This window comes from Capsella rubella, unplaced genomic scaffold (assembly GCF_000375325.1).
Source record: "Capsella rubella cultivar Monte Gargano unplaced genomic scaffold, Caprub1_0 scaffold_3, whole genome shotgun sequence".
In the NCBI taxonomy this organism is placed as follows: Eukaryota; Viridiplantae; Streptophyta; class Magnoliopsida; order Brassicales; family Brassicaceae; genus Capsella; species Capsella rubella.
In genome coordinates, this window is record NW_006238921.1 from 13026741 (window position 1) to 13051187 (window position 24447).

The window sequence follows — 24447 nt, forward strand, 5'->3', positions numbered from 1 at the left end:
TATATATATATCTTTGTTTGGCATTGTGTATTATGTGACGGTAGGTTGGCTGGTAATATGCTTGATTAACTGGTATCAGAAGTAGTAGGTTTGACTCTTGAGTTTGCAATTTTTTTATTTTAAAAGTTTTTTTCCCAGATTGATCATTCAATTGTCCCACGTGGTATACTAGTCATCATATTTTAACGGAACTATAACACTGTTTATCGATTTGATAGTTTTGACCGAATTTAAATTGTTTCTGAATTAAAGCTGTTGAAGACGCGGCGGGAGGAATAAGTTGAGGAGAAATCAGAAAATGAAAATCGAAGAAGAAAAAAAAATAAGCGTTTATTTTCTTAGTTATTCTAATTTAAGCGATATATATATATATATATATATATATATATATATATATATATATATATATATATATGTAATACGCTTGATCGTTTGATCATTCAATTGTCCCACATGATATACTAGTCAAACCATCAAACCATCAAATTGATGGTTTTGACAGGATTTAGATTGTTCGTGTAGAAAATTAGAATTTTAGTTAAGTTCATGTAGATTTAGGCACACTTCAAAGTTTTGTGTATAAGCAGCTAAGTTTAACAAAATACTGAATTAAAAAACTTTTTAAAAAGGGTGTCAAAGTTAACACACAATACCGAGACTTAAAAATACAAGTGGGTAAAAACCATAAACATAAATCTTGACACAAGATTGGATTAGGACAGTTAACATTACCACCGTAGATTTTATCTTTTCTTTATACTTCAACCATAATTATAAACTTAGTCTCCGGCAGGCACCTTTAACCGACCTTACTCTCGGGGAATTTGGCCTCGTAAACCTCTGTAGTCTGTTAAATCAAAGGAGAAAGAAAGAGAGAAGCAAGATTCGTTAGTAGATGATGATCAGTTTGAAGAAAGTGAGACGACAAAAGTCATGTTTCTATTGTTTGGATACCATGTAAGTGGCAGTAATCATCTTTCCAGCAAACCATCTTCCATGGAGAGCACGTTGTGCACCCATGGCTGCTTGCGTATTCTCAAATCTCAGGTAGACAAAACCAACGCTGTTCCTGTTTTAGCAACAGAGATTCAACGTCAGAGATCAATCTAATATTTTCGAATTTCGAGAGTGAGAAAGTTACACGATGCTAAAAGCTCACTCACTTGTCAACGTAGATATGATCCAGCTGTCCGAACTTGGAGCATTCTTCTTTGACATCTTCTTTTATATCCTCGTCAAAATGAGGTTCAGTCTGCCAAAAAGATACAAGTGTAAAGAATAGCTAGCTTGTAATACGGAATTGTTAAGCCGAAAGAAACTATTTTTGGAGATTACTAACCTCTGTGGATGGATCAAACATGTTTTTAAGCAGCAGACATTCGCTGGGGATACCAACTGGGTCAAGCACAGCTGGTATTACACCAGGAATAATGCCGGCCCCTGCGAGTCCAGCAACTGCAGGAAAAGACCCTTGTAAAAGAGCAGGAGCTGCCAATGGAGAGATTGTAGAAACTCCTCCGTGAATTGATGCAGCTGTAGTAAGGCCAGTGCTGCAGAGAAGGTTGGAGAATTTAGAGGAATGTAAATGAATTTACACAAACTGCAAAAACAGAAATTAGTAACAGGAAATAGAAAACCTTGATGCCGTTCCACTGCGATCAAGCTTTTGCATGAGAAGCGCACGCGATTGTGCATTCAGAGACTGCAAAATAAGTAACCAGGAAGGTAAGGCTACGAGAAGAAAAGCTTTTACTGACAGTGTTGGAAAGATAACTCCATTTTCTTCTACTCCCCCATGGATCTTACACATAGTAGCTATTTACTTTCATAGAGAACTAGATTTAGTAAAGTCTATGGACACCCTTTTGTTGAAGTTCATGAAACTTATGTTCAGATTATATCTATACCAAATCATGCAGTAACTATATTTATTATGTAAAGCAGGTGACTTGAGTTCTCTCTATAGATCCATGGAATATATCCACTTTTGGAGTTTATGCTAGCAAGATTAAGCCAACTACTAACCAGGCCTCCTCCATCATCATCATCCAAATCACCGGTGGTTTGCGTCTGTCCAGCTTCTGGGACTTCAGTTTGATCAGTTACAGCTGACACCTAATGAAAAATAAAACTACATTATTAACAGATATAATATGCATGTGGCGTTGTTACATGCATGTTCAGAAGCTTTTGAGACAGATTCAAGATGGTTGACTGCTCAAAGTCATAGAATTTGCCGTCACTAAGCACAAAATAAATGAATTTCTATTCAGTTTTACCACAAAGAAGCAATCCGTCCAGAGAGTACTTAGCATAGCTTAAGCTCTCTAAGACCTTCAATACTACTTATCTCAGTTGATTTTTTTTTAATGGTTCAACAATACCTTGATTGCACGACCTGCAATCTCCAACTGCCCATTTAGATTCAGTGCATTCCTAGCATCCTCTAGGCGGGCGAACTTGAAGGTTGAGAAAAAGAAAAAAATTCTGTTAATAAATAAGTACAGTAGCACAAAAAGCCTAATCAAGATTTAACACTGACTCTACCTACCTGAACAAAACCAAAACCTTTGCAGAGGCCAGTTTCATCACGAGGTACTTGCACCAGCTCCACACTCCCGAATGGTTCAAATACCTAGGAAGGCAAAAAGAAAGCATTATTATGTTACCTGTACGCAAACTATGATCAGTAAATGAGCAATTACAAAAGAAATCTGTGATCCTAAAAGCTCAACAGGCATAACGATTTGTACAATACAGGGATAACTTTTTCCTTACGGTTTTCTGACATTTATCCAAATAACACTTCCTCTATATCCAACATATAGCAGTTGCAAGAAAAAGTACCAGTTTACCTTTCGCAGATCATCTTCTGACATGTTAATGTGGAGGTTACCAACATAAAGACGTCTAGCTCCCCCAGAGTAGGGGCCCAACATCCCCCCAGCTCCAGCAGCAGCAGTTGTTGACTGAACAAGATTCTTCTCAGCTTCAGAAGGTTTTACCATAACAGGCTGACCAAGAAGAGGTTGTCCAGATAGAGCAATAGCCATAGGGACAGACATTGTATCATAAAACTCCACATACCTGCAAGCAGGACCAATTCAGAATCCAGCAAATAATACATCACAACATTTACACAATTAATGTGCTCAGAAGTTATTTAAAGCTTATCACGGTTATGAAAGTTTATAATTTATTAAGCATAAACAAAACTTGTTCTAGCCATTAGCCACATAAGTCTTAAAGAATTAAACAGTGCTAAACTCACCCGATTCCCCTTGAACGCCTCGAAATTCGATCCATAATTATCCGTACATCCCGTACCTAAAACCATATTTAGGAGACAATGTGTTAAAAAATATTCAATTGAACCAGCCAGAACAACATTTTATATGGTGATATGAAACCGGAGAGTAGTGGACAAACCTTTCCAGCTCTGGAAAAGAACTCATAAACATCCCTTTCAGTTGCCCTCAACGCAATCTGTTGTACACAAAAAGAAATCAATTATTGATCAAGTTATAATGTTCTAAAGGAACCATAGCTATAACAACAGGCATACCTGATAGGCAAAAACTGTTCTCTGGTCTCTCTCAGGATCAGCCTCAGGCTCTACCTTATCCTCCTTTTTATCTTTATGGCGTCTGCATAATAACAAACATGTAAGCTTGTTTAATTTGTTAGTAGAAACGATTTCATCCATATTTTACAAGATGTCGCAACATCTTTCGAATATGCCAAAGACAACATATCAGAAGCCATCTTCTGGTATTCAGCAATATGTTAATATTATGACAATTCAAAACAGATAAACTTTTCTCCGATAGGCGTACACATGTGAAGCACGAGATGGCCCTGCAGGGAACTATGTGAAGTCAACAACGGATGATCAATAAACTCATAAAATTAAAACTTAGAGATCTTCTTTCATTTTAAATTTAGCACGGGACCAACCTGAAGTCTAACCAAAAACATTTTACCTTCTATTACAATGATAATCTTAAACGGAACGATCCCCATCAAGTTGTACAGAAGTCAATACCAGTGGACCTAATAGCATTAGTATGAACCTGTTAACACTTATAGCTCACATCAAAGTTTTTGTAGCATACAAGAGATCTGGATTCCTTATTGGAAGCACTAGGATCCCACATCCTCAATTTTAGTCACAAGATCCCAACACTATTCTGAAATTACCATGATGAACTGAACTCTACAGGGATATAGATTGAATAGCAACACGATACATAAATTCAAGAACCAGATTCTAAGATCACCAACTCGGATGTGTACCTCTCAGAAGTATGCATACTGATTAAATGCAGTAAAGAAAAGAGATAGAAGGAGCACCTGCGATCTCTATCCCGTTCCTTGATCTCTCTTTCCTTAGGTTCAATTTCCTGGCTCTTCTCTCTTTCCTGACTCCGATGTCGCTCTGATCGACTTCTACTTCTCCTTGAACGTTCTTTTTCATGGTCACGTCCTTTACTGTCTTTGTCCCTCTCTCTCTCTTTCCCGTTTCTTTCTTCTTTATCTCTACTCTTCTCATGATCTCTATCCCTATCCTTGTCCCTGTGCTCCCGGCTACTCCTATGCCTATCTCTAGAACGTGAACGGTGGTGGGATCTAGACCGCTTAGAACGCCGACCCTCCTCATCTTCATCGCTCCGATGCCTCGAGCTTCTACTCCGTTCTTTCCCTTCAGATTTGGCTTTCTCATCACCACCATTCACAACTTCATTCTCCAGGAGGGGATTCTCAACAGTCTTCTCTAAGTACTCATACTCATCAAAGTCCATCGTAGAAGATAAGATACCCTAAGTGATGGAGAACAGATTCAACAGAGAAGACGGTACCAAAAATTAGGGTTTTCGGTTTTATCGCTTTCACGGCTTAGATTTCATGTTTCATTGATGAAAAAAAAAAAAGAAAAAAAAAATCATGTTTCATTAGGCCCATTATGGATGCGTAATTAGGCCCATTTTTGCTCGTTATATATTAGAGAGAGTATGCTTATGTTAGTTGGTGAATGTTTGCAATAATTAACAATTGTTCGTATAATTTCTAAAACATTCAATAATTAGTTTGCATGTGTCATAATTCAGTAGCTATTATTTTTCCAATAATCAATACAAAACTAGATTTTAAGCCGCGGTACACCGCGGGACAACATTCCTAAAATGTATTCTTTTTTATTAATTTTGTTTGTTATATAAGAGTACAACTATATTTTGATTGTTAATTCTATGATTTAACCCGTAGAATATTATATGATAATTTATTCTTTATATAATCGTAATTTGATCAAATTAATTAAATAAGTATAATATTTAAAATAATGAAATGATATTGACATAATATTCGTTTACATAGTATAATTTTATATTAAAATATTTTGTGAGTTATACTATAGTAGACCACCCCTAAAAATATCTATAATCATAATTATGTAAATGATAACTCGTTCCATCACATGACCCGTGCTACACAATTATCAACAATCTTTTAGTACATCCATATTTGTATCGTTTGAGTAATATACATCCGTTTCTAAAAATTCAAATTGCATTATATGCAAAAAAAAATATTTTTATTATACATATATTTATGTAATAATATAAATTTAAAAACAAATAAAATCATATAAAGATGTTGGAGAAATATTTGATTTATTAGGGAGAGATTTTAGGAAATTTATTAAATGTAATAAATATTGATTTCTAATTTTTCAATTTTATTATGATTTAATTATAAAATTTATCTTAAACTTTTTCAATTTAATCAAATGGCAAGGGGTTAATTATGAAAATATCACAAAATAAAAGGGTAGAACACAAAAGGTACTTCAAAAATGTTAATATATATATATATTTAAACAAATAAGATTATATAAATATATTGGAGAGAGATTCGGTTTATTAGAGAGGGATTTTAGGATATTTTTTGATGTAATAAATATTTGGTTTCCAATTTTGGGATTTTCTTGTGATTTAATTACAATATCTACTTTTAAATTTTGTTATTTATTCAAATGGCAAGACTTTGATTATGTAAATATTACAAAATAAAAGGTTATAAGCCAAAATAGATTTTAGTACAAAATGTACTTCAAAAATGTTAAGATAGATATTTATTTGCCTATAGTGAGAATATTTGATGTGTACAAAATTTCTACCGTCAAGTTTCAAAATTTTGATATCATGATATATGCTACATATTCAAAAAGACAAGAATTATTTAAAAATAAATTTAAATACGTCGTCGTTTGCAACCTCATCAATCACTGTCCATATAAGAGTTAATAGATTGCATGGACAAGAGACGCTTGGGTGCGGGTGGATACTTGTTTGACGGTTACGATGCTCTAACTCTTTTGGTTTGGCGTGGTACAATTTTAGAGGAGTTTAGGCCACTGATCTACAATCTGGACTACACTTTCTTTGTGGATGATCCCTCCATCCCCGATTTCATCTCACCTGGTTTCAGATTTTCTACCGAGATGAGCTCGATGATCTCTTTGAAGAAATTTTTGAAGATGAGATTTTGATCTTTTCTGTCTCTGCTTTAGTCCGCTCTTACCCAAGCTTTTCTACTATAGAACCAGGTGAGATATACTTTTCTTCCTTGGAAGAATTGGCTTACGTTTTTCTGTCTTGCATCTTGCCAATGCATCACAACATGCTTTGCACGGATGTACATCCATCCTATTTTGAATTTCAAAACTCGTACAGTGAAGCGTATAAAGACAAGAGGAAACTTTATGTTGGTCGAGGGGCGGGCTTAATCCACAAATTCGTTGTGATGGAGGTGTAACCTTCGACGTTATGGGTGGGTTACTGTTTTCTTTTGAAAAACTTTCTACAAGTAACATTTTAATATTTATCCAAAAGATTAAAAAGATGTTATTTTGCAAATTCTTTCTTTTATTAACAGTTTTAAAAATAAAAAGACACTCATAAAAAGCCCATTAACACTGAAACTTCAACATAGAACTTATAAACCCAACAAAACCCAACTTAGGCGTTTCCATCTCTCCTCTACTCATTCTTCTTCGTCTTCGTCTCTGTCTTTTTCCAAACTTTTGCTGTGCGCTTTTTTTGTCCAAAGAATCATATTCTTTTGCCCTCTCACACGAGTCAAATTTACCTTTTTGCCACAACACAATCATGGCGGCGACGGCGGCGGTCTGGCAACCCCGGGAAGATGGTCTCGCTGAGATCTGCGCTCTTCTCGAACAACAGATTTCTCCTTCCTCCGTCGTTGACAAGTCTCAGATTTGGCAGCAGCTTCAACACTTCTCTCAGTTCCCTGATTTCAACAACTATCTCGTCTTCATCCTCGTTCGCGCTGAGGTTTTAGAACTTTCCTCAACTCATCTCTCTTCTCTTCCTGAGATTTTTGTTTTTTGTTTTGTTTCCGTATTGACTCAATCTACTTGTTGAAGACGATGACTCTTTGGAGTTTGGATGGTTGAATTTTCATTTGCTATTTGGATTCACTTTGTTGCTTATCTTAGCTGATCATCTTGCGTTTTCAATTGACTTGCTTTAGTTTCTCCAGACTATGAGTTATGAGTTTCTGTGTACTGTGTCCTGTGCCCTAATGGATTTATCTCCTTTTGATCATATATGTTGTGAATGAACTTTGTGCTTCAATTGACTTGAAGTTTACTATAATATAAATGTTGTGTAGAGAATAGTGAGCTGTGTTTTCTAATCTTGGGAACTCAGTTCTAGTTGCATCTACATGCTTTAATTGCCTTTATATTGATGTTGCTGTTTGGATTAGGTTTTATTGCATTCTATTTGAATACTCTGTTACCTAGCTGATGTGTAATTGTGTTATGATCAGGGTAAGTCCATAGAGGTTCGTCAAGCTGCTGGATTGCTTCTGAAAAATAATTTGAGGGGTGCTTATCCATCCATGGTTCAAGAAAACCAAAAATATATCAAGTCAGAGTTGTTGCCTTGTTTGGGAGCAGCTGACAGGAATATACGGACTACAGTTGGAACGATCATCAGTGTTATTGTTAATATAGAGGGAGTTTCTGGATGGCCAGAGCTTTTGCCAGCTCTTGTAACTTGTTTAGACAGTAATGACCTGAATCATATGGATGGTGCGATGGATGCATTGTCAAAGGTATTAGCAGCTATGCGTTTCCTTTTCTGTTTCTTGCTCTTTTTGTTGAACTCTTGATTTATGAACCTTAAGCCTGTGTAATCCAACTTCTGATTGTTAGTTGTCATATATTTGGATTTCTTTCAAAGTTTTTGTAATATATAGGTGTTGATTTCTTATCAATCAGATTTGTGAGGATATCCCGCATGTCTTGGATTCGGAAGTGCCTGGCTTAGCAGAACGCCCCATCAACATTTTCTTGCCTAGGCTATTTCAGGTAAACATCTCATATTCGTACATAGATTTCAGAACTCTGTTGTAGCACTTGTTAGGTTCTAGTTTGATTTCTTTTCGTCCTGTTGGATTGGTTGTCATAAGATTGATAACCACTCTTTTGTTTGAGCAGTTTTTTCAGTCACCCCATGCTTCACTGAGGAAGCTTGCCCTGGGTTCTGTCAACCAATATATCATAATAATGCCCGCTGTAAGTACTTGTAAACTTTCGTTTTTGTTTTTATATGTTATAAAGGACGGTGGGGATGGTAACAAACTACGTTTTGCAGGCTTTGTACCATTCCATGGATAAGTACCTTCAGGGCTTGTTTGTCCTTGCCAATGATCCTGCAGCAGAAGTCAGAAAATTGGTATGCGTCTCTTTTAAGCTTCTGTCAATTGTTTCTTATTTTTGTCAGTACAGGAGAGGGTTATATCGACTTCTAATAATTGTTTTTAGATGGCATATGATTCATTCAGATTCCCATCTCATTTCGGATGTTCTTATGCTTCTGTAATAATGTCTTTTCTTCTTTTTCTTAAAAGGTCTGCGCAGCATTTGTGCATCTCACGGAAGTCCTCCCCTCATCCATAGAGGTATTTTTCATTGCGGTTTTAGTATTCACACTGCTTCAAATCTATCCCAAAGCGTTCCTCTTTTGAGGTGCTTCATATGTTTAGTTTAATCATATTCTCTACCCTGCGTCTCAGATTTGTCTTTTTCCCTTCTTTTTTATTTATTTCAGCCGCATCTAAGGAATGTCATGGAATACATGTTACAAGTTAACAAAGATCCTGACGAAGAAGTGTCTCTCGAAGCATGTGAATTTTGGTAAAATGTTATTCTCTTTCTATAGATGATGGTTTTATATCTGGTTTTCTCTTATGTTCCATCCTGTCCTCATTTGATAACATAAAGCTGTATTGTTGTTTTGTAGGTCTGCATACTGTGACGCTCAGCTCCCGCCTGAGAACTTGAAAGAGTTTCTGCCACGCCTAATTCCAGTATGGTGATATTTATCCTTTTCTTGAGTATGATTTTTGGGCACTTAATCATATACCCAGCGGATGTAGTTTGTAATGTTAGATATCATATATATGTTTTAGGTGCTGCTCGAAAATATGGCTTACGCAGATGACGACGAGTCACTTTTGGATGCAGAGGTTGTTTTTCTGTTGATATTATATGTTTTGTCACCTTACCCTATATAAATATCATTTATATATATGAAAACTGCTCACTTTTTCAGGAAGATGAGTCTCAACCAGACAGAGATCAGGTGCAATTGTTTGTTCTTGCGTCTTTAATTTTTCTTATAGATTTTTCCACTTTTAATTTTATTCATTTTGGTTCCCCTTTTACCTACAGGATTTGAAACCTCGTTTTCATACATCAAGACTTCATGGATCAGAGGATTTTGATGATGATGTATGTGATTTAGTTTTTGTGTCATTTGATATCTGTACAGAAATGCATGTGTTATATGATACATATATGAATTCTATAGATCCCTCTTTAATGACTGTCTCTGGGTACAGGATGATGACTCGTTTAATGTGTGGAATTTAAGAAAGTGTAGCGCAGCAGCTATTGACGTTCTCTCTAATGTATTTAATGATGAAATCCTTCCAACACTCATGCCCCTGATTCAGGTAAGTGTTATTCCTCTTGGTCCTTTTGAAAGTAGCACAATTAGCTAAACCTGTTCTTCCAAGCAGGTAAAATTATCAGCTTCTGGTGATGAGGCTTGGAAAGATAGGGAAGCCGCTGTTTTGGCTCTCGGGGCTATTGCTGAAGGCTGCATGAATGGTCTTTACCCTCACTTGTCTCAGGCAAGTTTGTTTTTGATCCACATCATCTCATATATATGGTTTTTCTCTGCTCAGTTGATATACATCACCATGCTAACGTTTTATTTCTGCAGATCACATCATTTCTTCTTCCTCTTTTAGATGATAAATTCCCTCTCATACGAAGCATATCTTGCTGGACGCTTTCTCGATTTGGCAAGTATCTTATCCAGGTATGACTTGAACAGGATATTTCACGCTTTAACTGCTTCAAACGGTCTTTAGATGATTCACTGCTGCTATTTTCTAGGAAAGTGGCAATCCGCAGGGTTATGAACAGTTTGAGAAAGTTCTTATGGGTCTACTCCGCAGACTCTTAGATACGAACAAGCGGGTCCAAGAGGCTGCCTGTTCAGCTTTTGCAACTGTTGAAGAGGTACCTATTGGCTTTGCTATGTGGTATTTGGTATCATTTGTCAATGTTGGTTGACCATGTGAATCTTTTATGAACGTGTAGGATGCTGCTGAAGAGTTAGTGCCACACCTGGGAGTAATACTGCAGCATCTGATGTGCGCTTTTGGAAAGTATCAGGTCATTAAATTCTCTTAAAGTTAACTGCTTTGCCAGTCTAAATCTTTGTGGCGGCTATTATCCACTTCCTACTGTTTCTATATGTCTATCTAACATACAACTTTCATATACCCAGAGGCGGAACTTAAGAATTGTTTATGATGCTATTGGAACACTGGCAGATTCAGTTAGAGGAGAGCTGAACAAGGTATAATGATTGGATTTGTACAAGGTTAATCTGATCTTGTAAACTCAACTTCTTGACAAGTATCTTTACCTTTTCAGTTTCATATACTGGTTGCAGTATAAATGTTTTTGCCTAATTAATATTCTTCCCTTACGCAGCCTGCTTATCTTGAGATTCTGATGCCCCCACTGGTTGCAAAGTGGCAACAACTTTCAAACTCAGATAAAGATCTTTTTCCACTGCTAGAATGCTTCACATCCATTTCTCAGGTATGGGTTACTTGTAAAGGTCTTAAGACATCTGTAAGGTCTTGAATCTGTTGCACGAATGAAACATTTTTTAATAATCCTACTCAGTGAAGTTAATAATTTTGGTAGTTTTAAGATCACTGAAAAGGTATGATGGGGTTGTTGGTCAGCTAGAAGCCCAAAAATTCGTGCATTTGATCAAATATTAGTTTTGGAAGCCTGAAAGTGCTACTAATTGTAGGAAATAACAGTTATGAATGTCTGACAAGTTCATCTTGAGTCAAGATCACTGAAACAACCTCCATTAGCGCCTTGCATTGATGAAGTGACCGAGCGTGCGCACTAGGCGAAAGCGAGATCAGGGACCTTTAGTGCCTAGGGTCGCCTCAGGCCATTAAAAACCTAAATCTGGACTGGAAATAAGACTTTTTGCAGCATGAACTCTCTATGCCTAACAAATTGTGTTTCCATGTTTCAGGCTTTAGGTGTAGGATTCGCTCCATTTGCTCAGCCTGTTTTCCAGAGATGCATAGATATCATCCAATTGCAGCAGCTGGCTAAGGTTCCACTCAGACTTCTGCAATTTCATCTCATTTGAGGATTGACTGACTTTTTCCAGTGTACCTTAGTCACAAGCTTGCATGATCTTAACTATTGCAAGCTTTCCTGTTTGATCAAAGCTTGCTTCTGTTGTTTTAGGTTGATCCTGCTTCTGCTGGGGCTCAGTACGACAGAGAATTCATTGTTTGTTCTCTTGATTTGCTTTCTGGACTTGCTGAAGGGCTTGGCAGTGGGATAGAGTCTCTGGTACTTAATTTCTTGATGTCTTGCTCATACTATTTGTTACTCGTAATTTCCCATCTAGTCGATAACTTTTATAACTTCTGTGATCATTGTTGTTGGTACAACATGAGCAAGTGGATGGTTATGTATCTAATTTATGGTTGGTACAACATAATTGAGTTGATTTCCACAACCGGATATGTTCTTACCATTGTTCTTATAGGTTTCACAAAGTAACCTAAGGGATCTACTTCTCAAGTGTTGCATGGATGAAGCTCCTGATGTCAGACAAAGTGCTTTTGCCTTAATGGGTGACCTCGCAAGAGTAAGCTACATATTCTTTTATTCTTAAGTATTTTCCTTTAACATAAAGAAACAGCATGGGAAGTGACAACTCGTAGTTATGTGAGATTATAAGACTCTCTTTTGCTAAATGTATTTGTGAAATAATGCTTTTGGCTACCACCAACAGGTATTCCCGGTCTATCTACAACCCCGCCTGCTTGAGTTCCTTGAAATTGCAAGCCAGCAACTGGTTGGTATCCAAGTTTTATTGTTACTATAGTTATTCTCTTCTTGTATGGCACTAATTATATCTATGCTTTCTACAGAATGCAAACCTCATTCGAGAAAATATTTCTGTCGCAAATAATGCTTGTTGGGCTATAGGAGAATTAGCAGTCAAGGTACTACTAAAATACATTTCCTCTATTAGAGCTTGAAGTTTCTAGTTAAGAGCAGACTCGTGAGTGTGATAGGAACTCGATTTTTCAGGTTCGTCAAGAAGTCTCACCCATTGTGGCCAACGTTGTCTCTTCTCTAGGACTCATTCTTCAACATGGAGAGGTGACTGTGGCAGCTTATAAATTGTTATCTTGGCCACATCTAAGTCTATCAACTGGGGTATTTGATGAGTATGCCTAATTTTATTTTCTTGTGAAACAGGGTGTCAATAAAGCACTAGTTGAGAACAGTGCAATTACCCTCGGGAGATTAGCATGGATTCGTCCCGACCTCGTCGCACCACACATGGAACACTTTATGAAGCCATGGTGCATGGCATTGTCAATGTTAGTAAACCTCTGTGTTGAAATTGGAGTCTTTACACTTACCAATCTCTTCTCCATAGAACAATTTCTTATCATACTTTCTTTTCAGGGTGCGTGATGACATTGAGAAAGAAGATGCATTTAGAGGATTATGCGCAGTGGTATTTCTCTGTACTCTTTGGTTTGTGTTCAAAAAATGGAAAACAAGCTTGATATCTAAAAGTGTTCTCTGCAAATTCAGGTTAAAGTGAATCCATCAGGAGGTGTCAGCTCTCTAGTTTTCATATGTAAAGCCATTGCAAGTTGGCATGTAAGTGAACATGAACCAAACTGTAGCTCTCCTAGCTAAACCCAATATCGTGACCGAGCTTTGGAACAATTGATGGATACACAAATGACCTTTATTTTTGTTTGTCACAGGAAATAAGAAGCGAGGACGTGCAGAACGAAGTCTCCCAAGTACTGAGCGGCTATAAACACGTAAGCTATTTGGAATGTAATTAAGTGCTGTGCTTGCTCGCATACTGTAGGAGTAATCTGATGTTAACTTATTTTGGGTTCAGATGCTGGGAAACTCATGGGCAGAATGTTTATCTGCTTTGGATCCTCCGGTAAAGGAAAGTCTTGCGAGATATCAAGTGTAAAATTGATCGTACACCGGTTAGTCTAAAAAAAGAGATCTCTGCTCTTAGCTTATTCATTGCAAACAGCAAACAGATTCAGAGAGTTTTGAGCACAAGACGCTTGAGACACCATTTTGTTCTTCTTTTTTTTTTTGCAAGATTGAATGAAGGGCAAAAAGGCCACAAAAGAAAAGCATACAGTACAGAGTTTGTGTGTTGTGGTGGGCTCTTCAGATTACATGGTTGAATTTTTTTTACTTTCAGTCTTCATTATTATTCTATTTCTACTTCGATTCTTGGTCCCTTCTTTTTTTCTTCTCTTGCGGGCAACGTTGTATCTTGGTTATGGTGGTTTGAGCAGTTTTGGTAAGATGTCTAAAACCGAAAGAGCTAAGCAAAGTTTAGATTCATTGTGGCTACAGCTTGTGTGAACTATTATTCTATTGGACCTGCGGATACCAAATAAGAAAGATGTGATTGGGATTATTATGTATTATTATCTGCCATCGTTTCAGTTTCGAAACCACACCACTGTATCGAACTCATTATACTGCTTCACCATCAAGTGGAGCCACGAGTGTCGCGAGCCGCTCAAACCAAAGAGACCCAACAACAGAATTAAGAGAAAGATAACATAGCCGAGGGAGACTAGAATATACTTGGCCTCTGTTTATTATAGTATTGAGTCTAAGACAAGTTTATTGAACTTTGGGTTGTTTCATTGAGATCCTTTACTTAAGGGTTCTGTAATAACAATTTAGTACAGTAGACAATAAGGAGTCCCCCCACCCCACCCCGGAAAATTGGCCAAAATCGACCCCTCTCCAGCAACCTTTTTATACCCAAACAATGACCCTAGGCAAAAACCAACGTCATATCTCAATAAATTCAAATTTCATACCTGAACTCTATAATTTTATGAAAAACCAACAAAGCCTCAAACGGTGTTAACTCTCCGTCTAACGACGATAATTAAGCAGCCGACGTGGCAAATGACGAGGCTTCGGAGTAGCGTGGAAACGACGTCGTTTTGGATTCTCGATTTTGTTTAACAAAACATAACAAACGACGTCGTATTCATATGGGGGAAAATCCAAAATTAGGGATTTTGTTCTTCTAGTATCGAGAGAGAGAGAGAGACGATTCAGAGAAAGGAGAAGGAGAGAAATCGAAATGGGTGATCAAGGAAGAGGTTTCCTAAGGAGATGCAGATGTGGTGAACTAGTGAGGATGGGCACATCAAAGACGGCTAAAAACCCTGGAAGATTGTTTCACTCTTGTTCTAATGGATCAGATGAGGTATTATCATCATTTTTGTTTCCAGAATTTAATCGACTAGTTTGTTTATGTTTGAAAATAATGAATTTAGTTTCGATTTGCTATAGAGTCGATGGTATCACACGTTTAAATGGACTGATGAGTGTATGGTTGAAGAGATTGAGGATTTGAAGTTGAAAATGAATAATGTGGAAGAAGATTCAATGGCTCTACAAAAGAATGTCAATGCTTGTGAGTCAGAGATTGAAAGTCTACAAATGGAAACTTGTGTTTGTGAAGTTGTGGTAGAAAAGGAGATGCAAGAGTGCAAAATGGAGCTTCGTAGCTTGAAGAATATGGTCGGATGTGCTGTGGTGATGATTTTGATTTACATGTTTATGTTTTGAGGTCTTTGTTTGTAATGGTTGTGTTGACATGTTTTCAGGGTCTTTGTAAGTTAGTTGTGTTGAAATTAAGCTTGTTTGTAGGAAACTTTTATGTATGAGATGAAGCTAATTAATTGATCATGTTGTAATGGAAGAGATTTGAGTAGCATTACAGATGTTAAAATGAAGATTTAAGAGCCGAAATAGTTATACAATCAAAAAAAAAAACCAATAGCCGAATCCAATACAGCTAGCTACACCTTCAATCCAAAAACAAACAACCAGCTGCATACTAATTACCAAATCAACCTACACTATTCTTGTGTTGGCTGACTTTGCGACTCATATCCATCCTCGCTTGGACCTGGAATTTTGTTGTTTCTCTTTCTCTTATGCATCTCCAAAACCATGTTTCTGCACTTGGTTACATTGTGACCAGCTTCTCCACATCTACCACAATGCATAATCCTCCTCTTCCTTGAAGCCTTCTTCTTTGTTGGTGATTCATTTTTTCCTTTCTTCCTCTTTGGCTTAGGTTTTCTACTCCACATTCTGCGCTACACTTCTCTCTCCCCCACCGTGTTAACTTAATATTACTACCATTCTTCAAAGAATAATCCACCAAAGCCTCTTTAAACTCTTCTATGCTGTCAAACACTTGATCCATCTTCAGCTCACCACTTCCAGCTTTGCATCTCACGTATGTTTCCTCATCATCTTCACCATCAGAATTAGGAGGAGTATTATGATAGTCAAACTCCTCCTCATCATCTTCTTCAAGCTGGTCAGCCACAGATCTTTCAATCCGCTGTTCTTCCTCACAGATATCACCATCAATCTCCTCATCTTCTTCAGAAGCCTCTGTTGCAATGAGAAAAACATTAATAACCCAAACCCAACGAGCCCCTTCACACATCTTCTTGAAACTATGATCCATTTTGCACACTTCCTTTCGCTCCTTGTTTTCTTCAAAAGGAAAAGCATACCACACCTTCTTCCTATACGATGCCTCAGCCAATTCAGTCCTCAATGTTTTAAAAAAATCTTCGGGTTTACACTCAATAACATGGACCTCACCATCAACATAAGCATCATCACCTTCTTCACTAATCACCCAATTTCCACTGTGGTACACACTGAATGTTATATCATCCATTACACTGCAACAAGCATAAGATAATTCGACATTAAAACCATAACAAGTCAATCATGCAAAATCGATTCATTGTTCAAAAAAAGTCGATTCATATTTACCTCATTCAAATCGCCTCCTCACAGACCCTATTGTAACTTGGAAGTCGATTCAAATCGCCTCCTCTTCGTTTCGATTTACCTTTCACTCAACCACCTTTTCGATTTCTCTCCTTCTCCTTTCTCTGAATTGTCTCTCTCTCTCGATACTAGAAGAACAAAATCCCTAATTTTGGATTTTCCCCCAAATGAATACGACGTCGTTTGTTATGTTTTGTTAAACAAAATCGAGAATCCAAAACGACGTCGTTTCCACGCTACTCCGAAGCCTCGTCATTTTCCACGTCGGCTGCTTAATTATCGTCGTTAGACGGAGAGTTAACACCGTTTCGGGCTTTGTTGGTTTTTCATAAAATTATAGAGTTCAGGTATGAAATTTGAATTTATTAAGATATGAGGTTGGTTTTTGCCTAGGGTCATTGTTTTGGTATAAAAAGGTTGCTGGAGAATAGTAGAGGTTGGCCAATTTTCCCACCCCACCCCACCCTCCTCCCATAAAAACTAAAAAGGGTATATTTCAATACGAACTTTTTTGAAATATGTATTTTCCTACTTAAACAACGAGACAATGCATTTTTCAATCTTAATCATTAACGTAAAAATATTCAAATTTACTATTTGAACTCTTACTAATAATTTTAAAGCTTGCATTGATTAATTTTGACATTAGTCAACAGTAAAAAAATGCTGATGAGGCATGGACGCTGACAAAAAATGACTAGGATGATAAAAAGACATATGACAGAATCTTTGACACATGTTACTATATGATTGATTTTCTTTAGTTTTTTTAAAAATACTTGTATATTATCTAAGATTTTATATGAATATGATTATATAAAAATCTTTTCAAACATTTTATATTATTTTATGTTATAATTATATTATCAATTTATCGAAAATATTAATTTTTTAAAGAAAAATTTAACATATGTAAAAATTACTTTACTAGTAAGCCTATATTTTTTAAAATACCATAAAATATTTTAGCAACTAATTTATTAATTAAGATACCCTTTTATTTTCTTTTTCCAAAAATATTAAGCTAATAAAATAAACCCTAATTTCATTTTATATTTCTTTCTCTCTAAACTGGTCGCCGCTGCATCCCTCGCTCTCCCTGTCTCCCCGTATCTTTTGTTCTTCTCTGCTTCGTCTTCGCCTATCTCTGTCTCTGCCGTATTTCGCTCTCTCTCTCTCCGTCATTTCATCAACTTTCCGTTTCGTATTATCGTTGGGTAAATTTATTTTCCTTTTTCCGGGATTTTATTCTTCCAATTCTTAAGATTTTGTACAGATTCGTTTATAAAAACATCTTTCCACGAATATTTTATGATATCTTGTGTTAGATTTACATTCTTCGAATTTATTAACGGTAAACTTAACATTAACTGATAATCTTATCCTTAATCAGCCTTCTTTTGTCACTTTTCAGTCTCATCTCCTAAATCCATGGAATTCAAGGCACACATGTTTAGAGAAATGATTCTTTATGAATGGCGTCAAGCTAACGTACAAGAAGAGGACTTAAAGAGGATTTTGCCTACTCTAGTTCAAGTATAATAACACTTCTCCCTTAGAGTAAAAATTTGAGACACTTCAATATTTATTCAAGTCTTGACAATTTCTTTTTTTCTAAAATTTCATTTGGATTTGTATTAGTCGTTTCTCAAGGACATGGCTTATAAAAACAGCGACGAGACACTTTTGGATGCAGAGGTTTATTTTTTGTCCATTTACACTATATGTTGGTCATTTTTTATTTCTTGTGACGTACGCATAACATTTTTACATTTATCTATTTATTTGGTGTCCTTTGATATAATCATTGAGTATAAATGAAACTATGAGTTATAGGATACATAATATATTAATAATTCTTTAATTAATGACCTTATCTTTAGGTACGCGATGATGATTCGCCTAACGTATGGACTTTGAGAAAAAGGGGTGAAGAAAAAGTGTACATGTTCTCTTATGTATTTGGGCATGAACTGTTTCAAATACTCATGCCTCTTGCTCAGGTATAAATATTATCTTCTCTCTCTCTCTCTCTCTCTTGGTTTATATACAATTGATGAAAACAATTAGCTGAAGTCATGTTAATGTAAACTGTAGGCAAAACTAAGAAGATTTGATGATGAGACGTGGAAAGAAAGAGAAGCTATTGTTTTTGCTCTTGGAACAGTTTCTAAAGGCTGCATTAGAAGTTTCCAGCCTCGTCACTTGGCTATGGCAAGTTCTTTTGTGATCTTTTTTCTCATTTTCTAAATAAAAGATCTTTCTTCGTTGAGTTAAGTTCATTAATATGCTAGTGTGTCTTGGTTCATCAGCTTGTAGTACTCCTTGTTCCTCTTTTGGATGATCTTTGCCCTCTCATACGAAGCAAATCGTGTTGGACACTTTCTCAATATGGCGCTTATCTTCTTAAGGTATATGATTGGAACAAATATATTCATGCTTAAATGCTTTATATATACACAATCTTTTGATGATTTGCTACTTTTTTTCTTCTAGGGAAGTCAACATAGGAGTTATCAACATTTTGAGAGAGTTCTTGACGGTGTTCTTCGCAAACTCTTGGATGTGAACATACGGGTTCAGAATGCCGCTTGTGTAGCTTTTACAACTCTTGCCAAGGTTATAACTTGGCTTTGCAATTTGTTCCTTTTTTTTTTTTGATATCATATGTGTACAATAGACCTAGATGGTGCTTAACACCACCCCAAAACCGTGACACCTAAGAAACTCACTGACAATAAGAGAGTAACTAGATGAACTCTTCCTTGGTTAACTAACTACTTGTAAATATTTGATAATTACTTCAACTCCATAAGTTTCTTCCTTGCATGAAATACTAAATGGTAGAGGGAATGTGTATTTATAATTTTAAGAAACATTAGAATTGAATTAGGATTCATTCTTAAACATGTGATTGTGGTTGAGAACTTGAGAAGAATAATTTTTTTTTTTTCATTCTATGAACCTGTAGGATGCTGGTGAAGACTTAGTGCTATACCTGGAAGTAATGCTAGAACATATCATACGTGCTTTTGGAACGGCTCAGGTGATTAAATGATCCTCTTGAACTTCACTGCTTTTGCCTGACTAAATCTTTGTTGGCAGCTATTATATATCAGTTCCCAAACAAACTGTTTCTTTATGTGTACCTAACATCCTATTTTCTTATATTCAGAGGGAGAACATAGAAATAGTCTATAATGCAATTAGAACAATGCCAAACTTGGTTGGAGGAGAGATGATAACTAAGGTAAAATGGTTTGGTTTGTGAAAGGTTGATATGTTCTTGTACATTTTAGTAACTCTCCCCGTTCCTTGAACATCGATTTTGTATGTTTTTCTATGCACACTTTTTCAATACTTGACAAGTATTTTTGTTTTTGTCATATACATTTTCAAACTATTTATTCATCCCTTATGCAGCTTGAGATTTTGATTCCCCAACTGGTTGCAAAATGGGAACAACATTCGGATTCGGATAAAGATTTATATCTAATGCTAGAATGCTTCACATCAATTTCTGTGGTATGGGACGAGTTCATCTTGACACATATATAATTCGAATATTTTGCAGCAGGAACTCTTTATGTCTAACAAATTGTGTGTTTATGTTTCAAGGCTTTAGATGTCGGATCCGTTCCATTTGCTCAGGCTGTTTTCAAGAGATGCATACAAATCATGGAAAAGCAAAACCTAGCTAAGGTACTACTATGATTTTTTTTGTTTATATATATAAGGAAGCTACCTGGCTAAGGTTCTATGTAACATTATGAGATTCAATCTTAACCATGTGACAATCAAAATTTTTGTTTTTTTTTTCTAAATTTTTTCACATTTCATTACATTAATGTAACATAACTACTACAAAATTTTGTTTTTTCTTTTGATCAAAACTTGTTTGTAGGTTGGTATTTCCGCTGTGACTGAGTATGAGAAAGAAACTATCCTCTACTCTATTGCTTTTCTTTATGACCTTGCTGAATGGTTTGGGAGTGGGATAGAGTATCTGGTACTCACATTTTCTCTATGTCGTGCTCACATTGTGTTTTGTACTCATAAAACAATAACACTCAGTGGATATATATTTTCCTCATTGCCCTTATGCAGCTTGAAGAAAGTAATTTAAGACTTATGCTTCTTGGCTATTGCATGGATAAAGATCCTGATGTCAAAGAAAGAGCCTTTGCCCTTATGGGTGTTCTTGCAAGAGTAAGCTGCAAAATACAAATTAATCTTTTCATTTAACATAACCAACAAGGGAAGTTTTGTGAGATATATATTACATATTCTAATAATGACTCTCTTTTTTCTAGACATATTCTAGATATATTTGTGTGTATAACAATGCTTTTTATTTGTGGTCATCGACAGGTGCACCCGGTCTATATACAACCCCTCCTACATGAGTTCCTCGATATCGCAAGCAAGCAAACGGTTGATACTTGTTATCCAAATTTTACTGCTACTATACCTATTATTATCTTCTATTGTATTGAAATGTATCTATGTTCTGAATAGGGTGTAGACGTTATTAGAGAAAACGTTAATGTCGCGGCTAATGCTTGCCGGACCATCGGGGAACTAGCTGTCAAGGTAATACCAAATACTATGTATGCTAAATAATGCTCGAAGCTTCTGCAATCTTGTGAATAATAGGAACTCAATCTTTCAGTTTTATCAAGAATTCTCATCACTTATAGTGACCAATGTTGTCCTTTCCCTAAGCATAATTCTTCATCAAGGAGAGGTAACTCCACCAACTTATATACTTAAATATTATCTTGGCCATGTCTATGTTTTTAGCAGAAGTATGCCTAAATTTATTTTCTTCTAAGGTGTGGGACAATAAGGCACTCATTGAGGTCATTTCAATAACCCTTGCGAGGCTAGCGTGGAATTTTCCAGAACTCGTCGCGCCTCAAATGGAGCACTACTTTGAGCCATGGTGCAAGTCATTCTCAATGTTAGTGAACCTTTCTGGTGGATTTAAAGTGTTCATCACATTCCTTAATTTTGCTCCACAGAATTTTTATAATTTTTTATCATACTATATTTTCAGGATCGATGATGACAGTAAAAAAGAAACATTTAGAGGGCTATGTGCAATGGTAATTTTGTCTATACTCTCTGATTTGTGCTTGTAACATGTAAATAAAAGTTTGAGAGTAACAAGTGTACTGCAAAAATTTAAGGTTACAATGAATCCATTAGGAGTTGGCAGCTCACTTTTTTTCATATGTCAAGTCATTGCGAATTGGCACGTAAGTGAATTCAAAACTAAGGGAATAGCTGAGAATTGTATATATATATATATTTCATGTGCTAACTACTTAACATGCATCCCTTTATGCAGCATGGTTATCTTGATACTCTGATGTACCCACTCATTGCAAAGTTGAACCAGCTTTCAATATCAGATAAAGATATCTTCCCATTGCTAAGATGCTTCGCATCCATTTCTCAGGTTTCCACAAGTTTCACATTGATGGAATATGTAGAACGTTTTTGTAGCATGAGCTCTTTATGTCTAACATATTGTGTTGCAATGTTTCAGCCTTTAGGTGTCCGATTCGCTCCATTTGCTCTGCCTGTTTTCCAGAGATGCATGGATATCATCGGAATCCAAGAGCTCGCCAAGGTTCTATTAATTCACAATTCTAAGATTTCTTAGTAACAGTTCATATTTTATTTTACTGGAATATATATATGTACATAACTATACCGCAACATTGTTGGTTTTTTCGTGTGATCAAAACTTGCTTCTCTTGTTTGTATAGGTTGGCCTTGCTCCTGCTGGGGCTCAGTATGACAAAGGATTCATCATACATTCTCTTGAGTTTATTTATGAACTTGTTGGAGGGCTTAAGAGTGGAATAGAGTCTCTGGTATTCACTTTTCACAAGTCCTCCCTTAGTGGATAACTCATTTAGTTTCTCTGGAGTTACATTATTGTGTTAATTTTTACCATCCGAATCATATATTATTTTCATCACTCTTATGCAGGTTTCACAAAGTTATCTAAGAGATATGCTTATCCAGTGTTGCAAGGATGAATCTCCTGACGTCAGAGAAAGAGCTTTTGCCCTTATGGGAGCTCTTGCAAGAGTAAGTTACAAAACATAATGTATACATAGTTTTCAATATGTTCATTTACCGTAAGCAACAAGGGGAGGCTATTTGAGATCTGTATGTCATAATTTTGACTCTCCTTAGCTATATATATATATATATATCAGTGTAATAAAGCTTTTTTTTTTACCATGTACTGACAGGTTTTCCCGGTCTATCTACAACCCCGCCTTCGTGAGTTCATCGAAATCGCAAGCCATCAACTGGTTGGTAACCAAACTTTACTGCTACCATACCTTTCAATTATCTTCAACTATTGTATTTAAATGGAACTCTATGTGTAGATCATTGAAAACATTACTAGCGAAACCCTTTATGTCGCGGCTAATGCTTGTTGGGCCATTGGCCATTTAGCGGTCAAGGTAATGATACCAAAACACTGTTTCTATTGAAGTTAAATTTTTCTAGTTAATAGCATGACTCATGACTAATAGAAACTCAATGTATCAGGTTGGTCAAGAAATGTCACCATTTGTTGTAAAATTCGTCTCTTCCCTGTGCTGGATTCTTGGACATAATGAGGTAACTCTAAACAGTTATAAATTTAAGACTCTCTTGACCATGTCTAAATTTTGTATTTCTTGTGATAAAGGGTTTCAATATGGCACTAGTTGATAGCAGTGCTATCACCATAGGGAGACTAGCATGGATTCGTCCTGACCTAGTCGCTCCGCTCATGGAGCACTTCATCGAGCCATGGTGCATGAATTTGTCAATGTTAGTTAACCTTTGTTTTAAATGTTCACACTCCTAGCTATATTTTGCTCCATTGAACATTTTTTTTTTTTTTTTCATTTTTCAGGTTAATTGATAGCAATAAGAAAGAAGATGCAATTAGAGGGTTATGTGCTGCGGTATGATCTTTCTTGCTACTCTTTACATTTTTGCTTGAAACATGTAAACCAAGTTTAGTTTTAACAAGTGGTCTACACAAAAACAGGTTAAACTGAATCCATCAGGAGTTTCTGAATCACTTTATTTCATATGCACAGCCATTGGGAGTTTTCATGTAAGTGCATGCATATAAAACTTATAACCGTCACATGACCTTCAAATTCAATCGTTATTGATATTTTTGGGATACTTCTTTTGATGTTTTAATCACAGGAAATAAAAAGTGAGGACGTGAAAATAGAAGTTTCTGAAGTGTTGAACGTCTACAAGAATGTAAGAGATATGCGTATTTTTTAAGTTTAGTGTTTAACCATATCATTATCAAGCACTTTCTGCTCATGTTAATTACAAGTAATTTCATGTCAAATGATTAATATTTTTGAACTAATCTTTTGGGTTCAGATGATGGGAAGAAGCTCATGGAAACAATGGCTCTCTCGTTTGGATCCTCTTGTCAAGGAAAGGCTTGCGATATATGAAGTGTAACATTGATTGATATGCTCTTCTCTTATACTCATTGCAAACAAGAACTGTGTTTTAGCAAAAAATGTTTTTAAGTTTCCTTTACATTTACATCCAAAATGGGATTTGTTGGATTTGGATTCATTATTTTTGCACTAAATAAGATTGGACTATGAGAACTCCCTTAATCAAGTTGTAGTTTTTTTTTCTCTAGAAAACAAAGAAAGAAAAGTTGTAAACTGGACTTGCTCGACTTAGCAAACATCTTCTGCTCTCATAGCTTCTCCAAAACCATACACGAGTCAACCTCGTGCTCCTCAGCAGTTTTAGAATAGATTAAAATCTCATCGATGAAGATAATGTGGAACTCGTCCAAATACTCTAGAAACATGTCGTTCATC

The 24447-nt window shown here is 36.1% G+C and overlaps 5 protein-coding genes across 5 annotated transcripts; 3 read left to right on the forward strand and 2 right to left on the reverse strand.

The window, feature by feature from the left end:
• Positions 1 to 588: 588 nt before the first annotated feature.
• On the reverse strand, positions 589 to 4870 carry LOC17891900 (RNA-binding protein 39). The gene is made up of 13 exons (XM_006299776.2): positions 4354 to 4870; positions 3566 to 3647; positions 3430 to 3486; positions 3272 to 3327; positions 2856 to 3087; positions 2552 to 2635; positions 2385 to 2459; positions 2026 to 2115; positions 1638 to 1702; positions 1340 to 1550; positions 1164 to 1252; positions 955 to 1069; positions 589 to 847 (listed from the first exon to the last, which is right to left on the reverse strand). Exons 1-13 carry the CDS (start codon positions 4800 to 4802, stop codon positions 800 to 802), a joined length of 1653 nt encoding a protein of 550 aa, XP_006299838.1. The 5' UTR covers positions 4803 to 4870; the 3' UTR covers positions 589 to 799.
• Positions 4871 to 7049: 2179 nt separating this feature from the next.
• On the forward strand, positions 7050 to 14142 carry LOC17890713 (transportin-1). The gene is made up of 30 exons (XM_006299024.2): positions 7050 to 7355; positions 7855 to 8142; positions 8309 to 8398; positions 8528 to 8605; positions 8685 to 8765; positions 8941 to 8991; positions 9141 to 9226; positions 9333 to 9399; positions 9502 to 9558; positions 9645 to 9674; positions 9764 to 9823; positions 9934 to 10047; positions 10114 to 10227; positions 10320 to 10418; positions 10496 to 10621; positions 10703 to 10777; positions 10893 to 10964; positions 11102 to 11212; positions 11670 to 11753; positions 11891 to 11998; positions 12198 to 12299; positions 12447 to 12509; positions 12586 to 12660; positions 12749 to 12820; positions 12920 to 13044; positions 13133 to 13184; positions 13265 to 13333; positions 13444 to 13503; positions 13587 to 13683; positions 13806 to 14142. The coding sequence occupies exons 1-29, from the start codon at positions 7170 to 7172 to the stop codon at positions 13665 to 13667; spliced, it is 2676 nt and encodes an 891-aa protein (XP_006299086.1). The 5' UTR covers positions 7050 to 7169; the 3' UTR covers positions 13668 to 13683; positions 13806 to 14142.
• Positions 14143 to 14780: 638 nt separating this feature from the next.
• LOC17891430 (uncharacterized protein At4g04775) lies at positions 14781 to 15458 on the forward strand. Its single transcript, XM_006296724.2, has 2 exons — positions 14781 to 14945; positions 15032 to 15458. The coding sequence occupies exons 1-2, from the start codon at positions 14820 to 14822 to the stop codon at positions 15308 to 15310; spliced, it is 405 nt and encodes a 134-aa protein (XP_006296786.1). The 5' UTR covers positions 14781 to 14819; the 3' UTR covers positions 15311 to 15458.
• A 255-nt stretch (positions 15459 to 15713) lies between these two features.
• Positions 15714 to 16623, reverse strand: LOC17893948. Its single transcript, XM_006298931.2, has 2 exons — positions 16544 to 16623; positions 15714 to 16449 (listed from the first exon to the last, which is right to left on the reverse strand). Exons 1-2 carry the CDS (start codon positions 16546 to 16548, stop codon positions 15714 to 15716), a joined length of 741 nt encoding a protein of 246 aa, XP_006298993.2. The 5' UTR covers positions 16549 to 16623.
• A 1032-nt stretch (positions 16624 to 17655) lies between these two features.
• Positions 17656 to 24238, forward strand: LOC17892838 (transportin-1). Its single transcript, XM_023786488.1, has 31 exons — positions 17656 to 17778; positions 17976 to 18097; positions 18203 to 18259; positions 18445 to 18564; positions 18659 to 18775; positions 18874 to 18972; positions 19058 to 19180; positions 19533 to 19607; positions 19737 to 19811; positions 19985 to 20086; positions 20180 to 20263; positions 20466 to 20570; positions 20669 to 20770; positions 20933 to 20995; positions 21080 to 21154; positions 21234 to 21308; positions 21397 to 21524; positions 21621 to 21669; positions 21754 to 21822; positions 21915 to 22025; positions 22116 to 22199; positions 22339 to 22446; positions 22565 to 22666; positions 22834 to 22896; positions 22975 to 23052; positions 23141 to 23212; positions 23283 to 23407; positions 23493 to 23544; positions 23631 to 23699; positions 23798 to 23857; positions 23987 to 24238. Exons 2-31 carry the CDS (start codon positions 17993 to 17995, stop codon positions 24068 to 24070), a joined length of 2631 nt encoding a protein of 876 aa, XP_023642256.1. The 5' UTR covers positions 17656 to 17778; positions 17976 to 17992; the 3' UTR covers positions 24071 to 24238.
• The last annotated feature ends 209 nt before the right edge of the window (positions 24239 to 24447 follow it).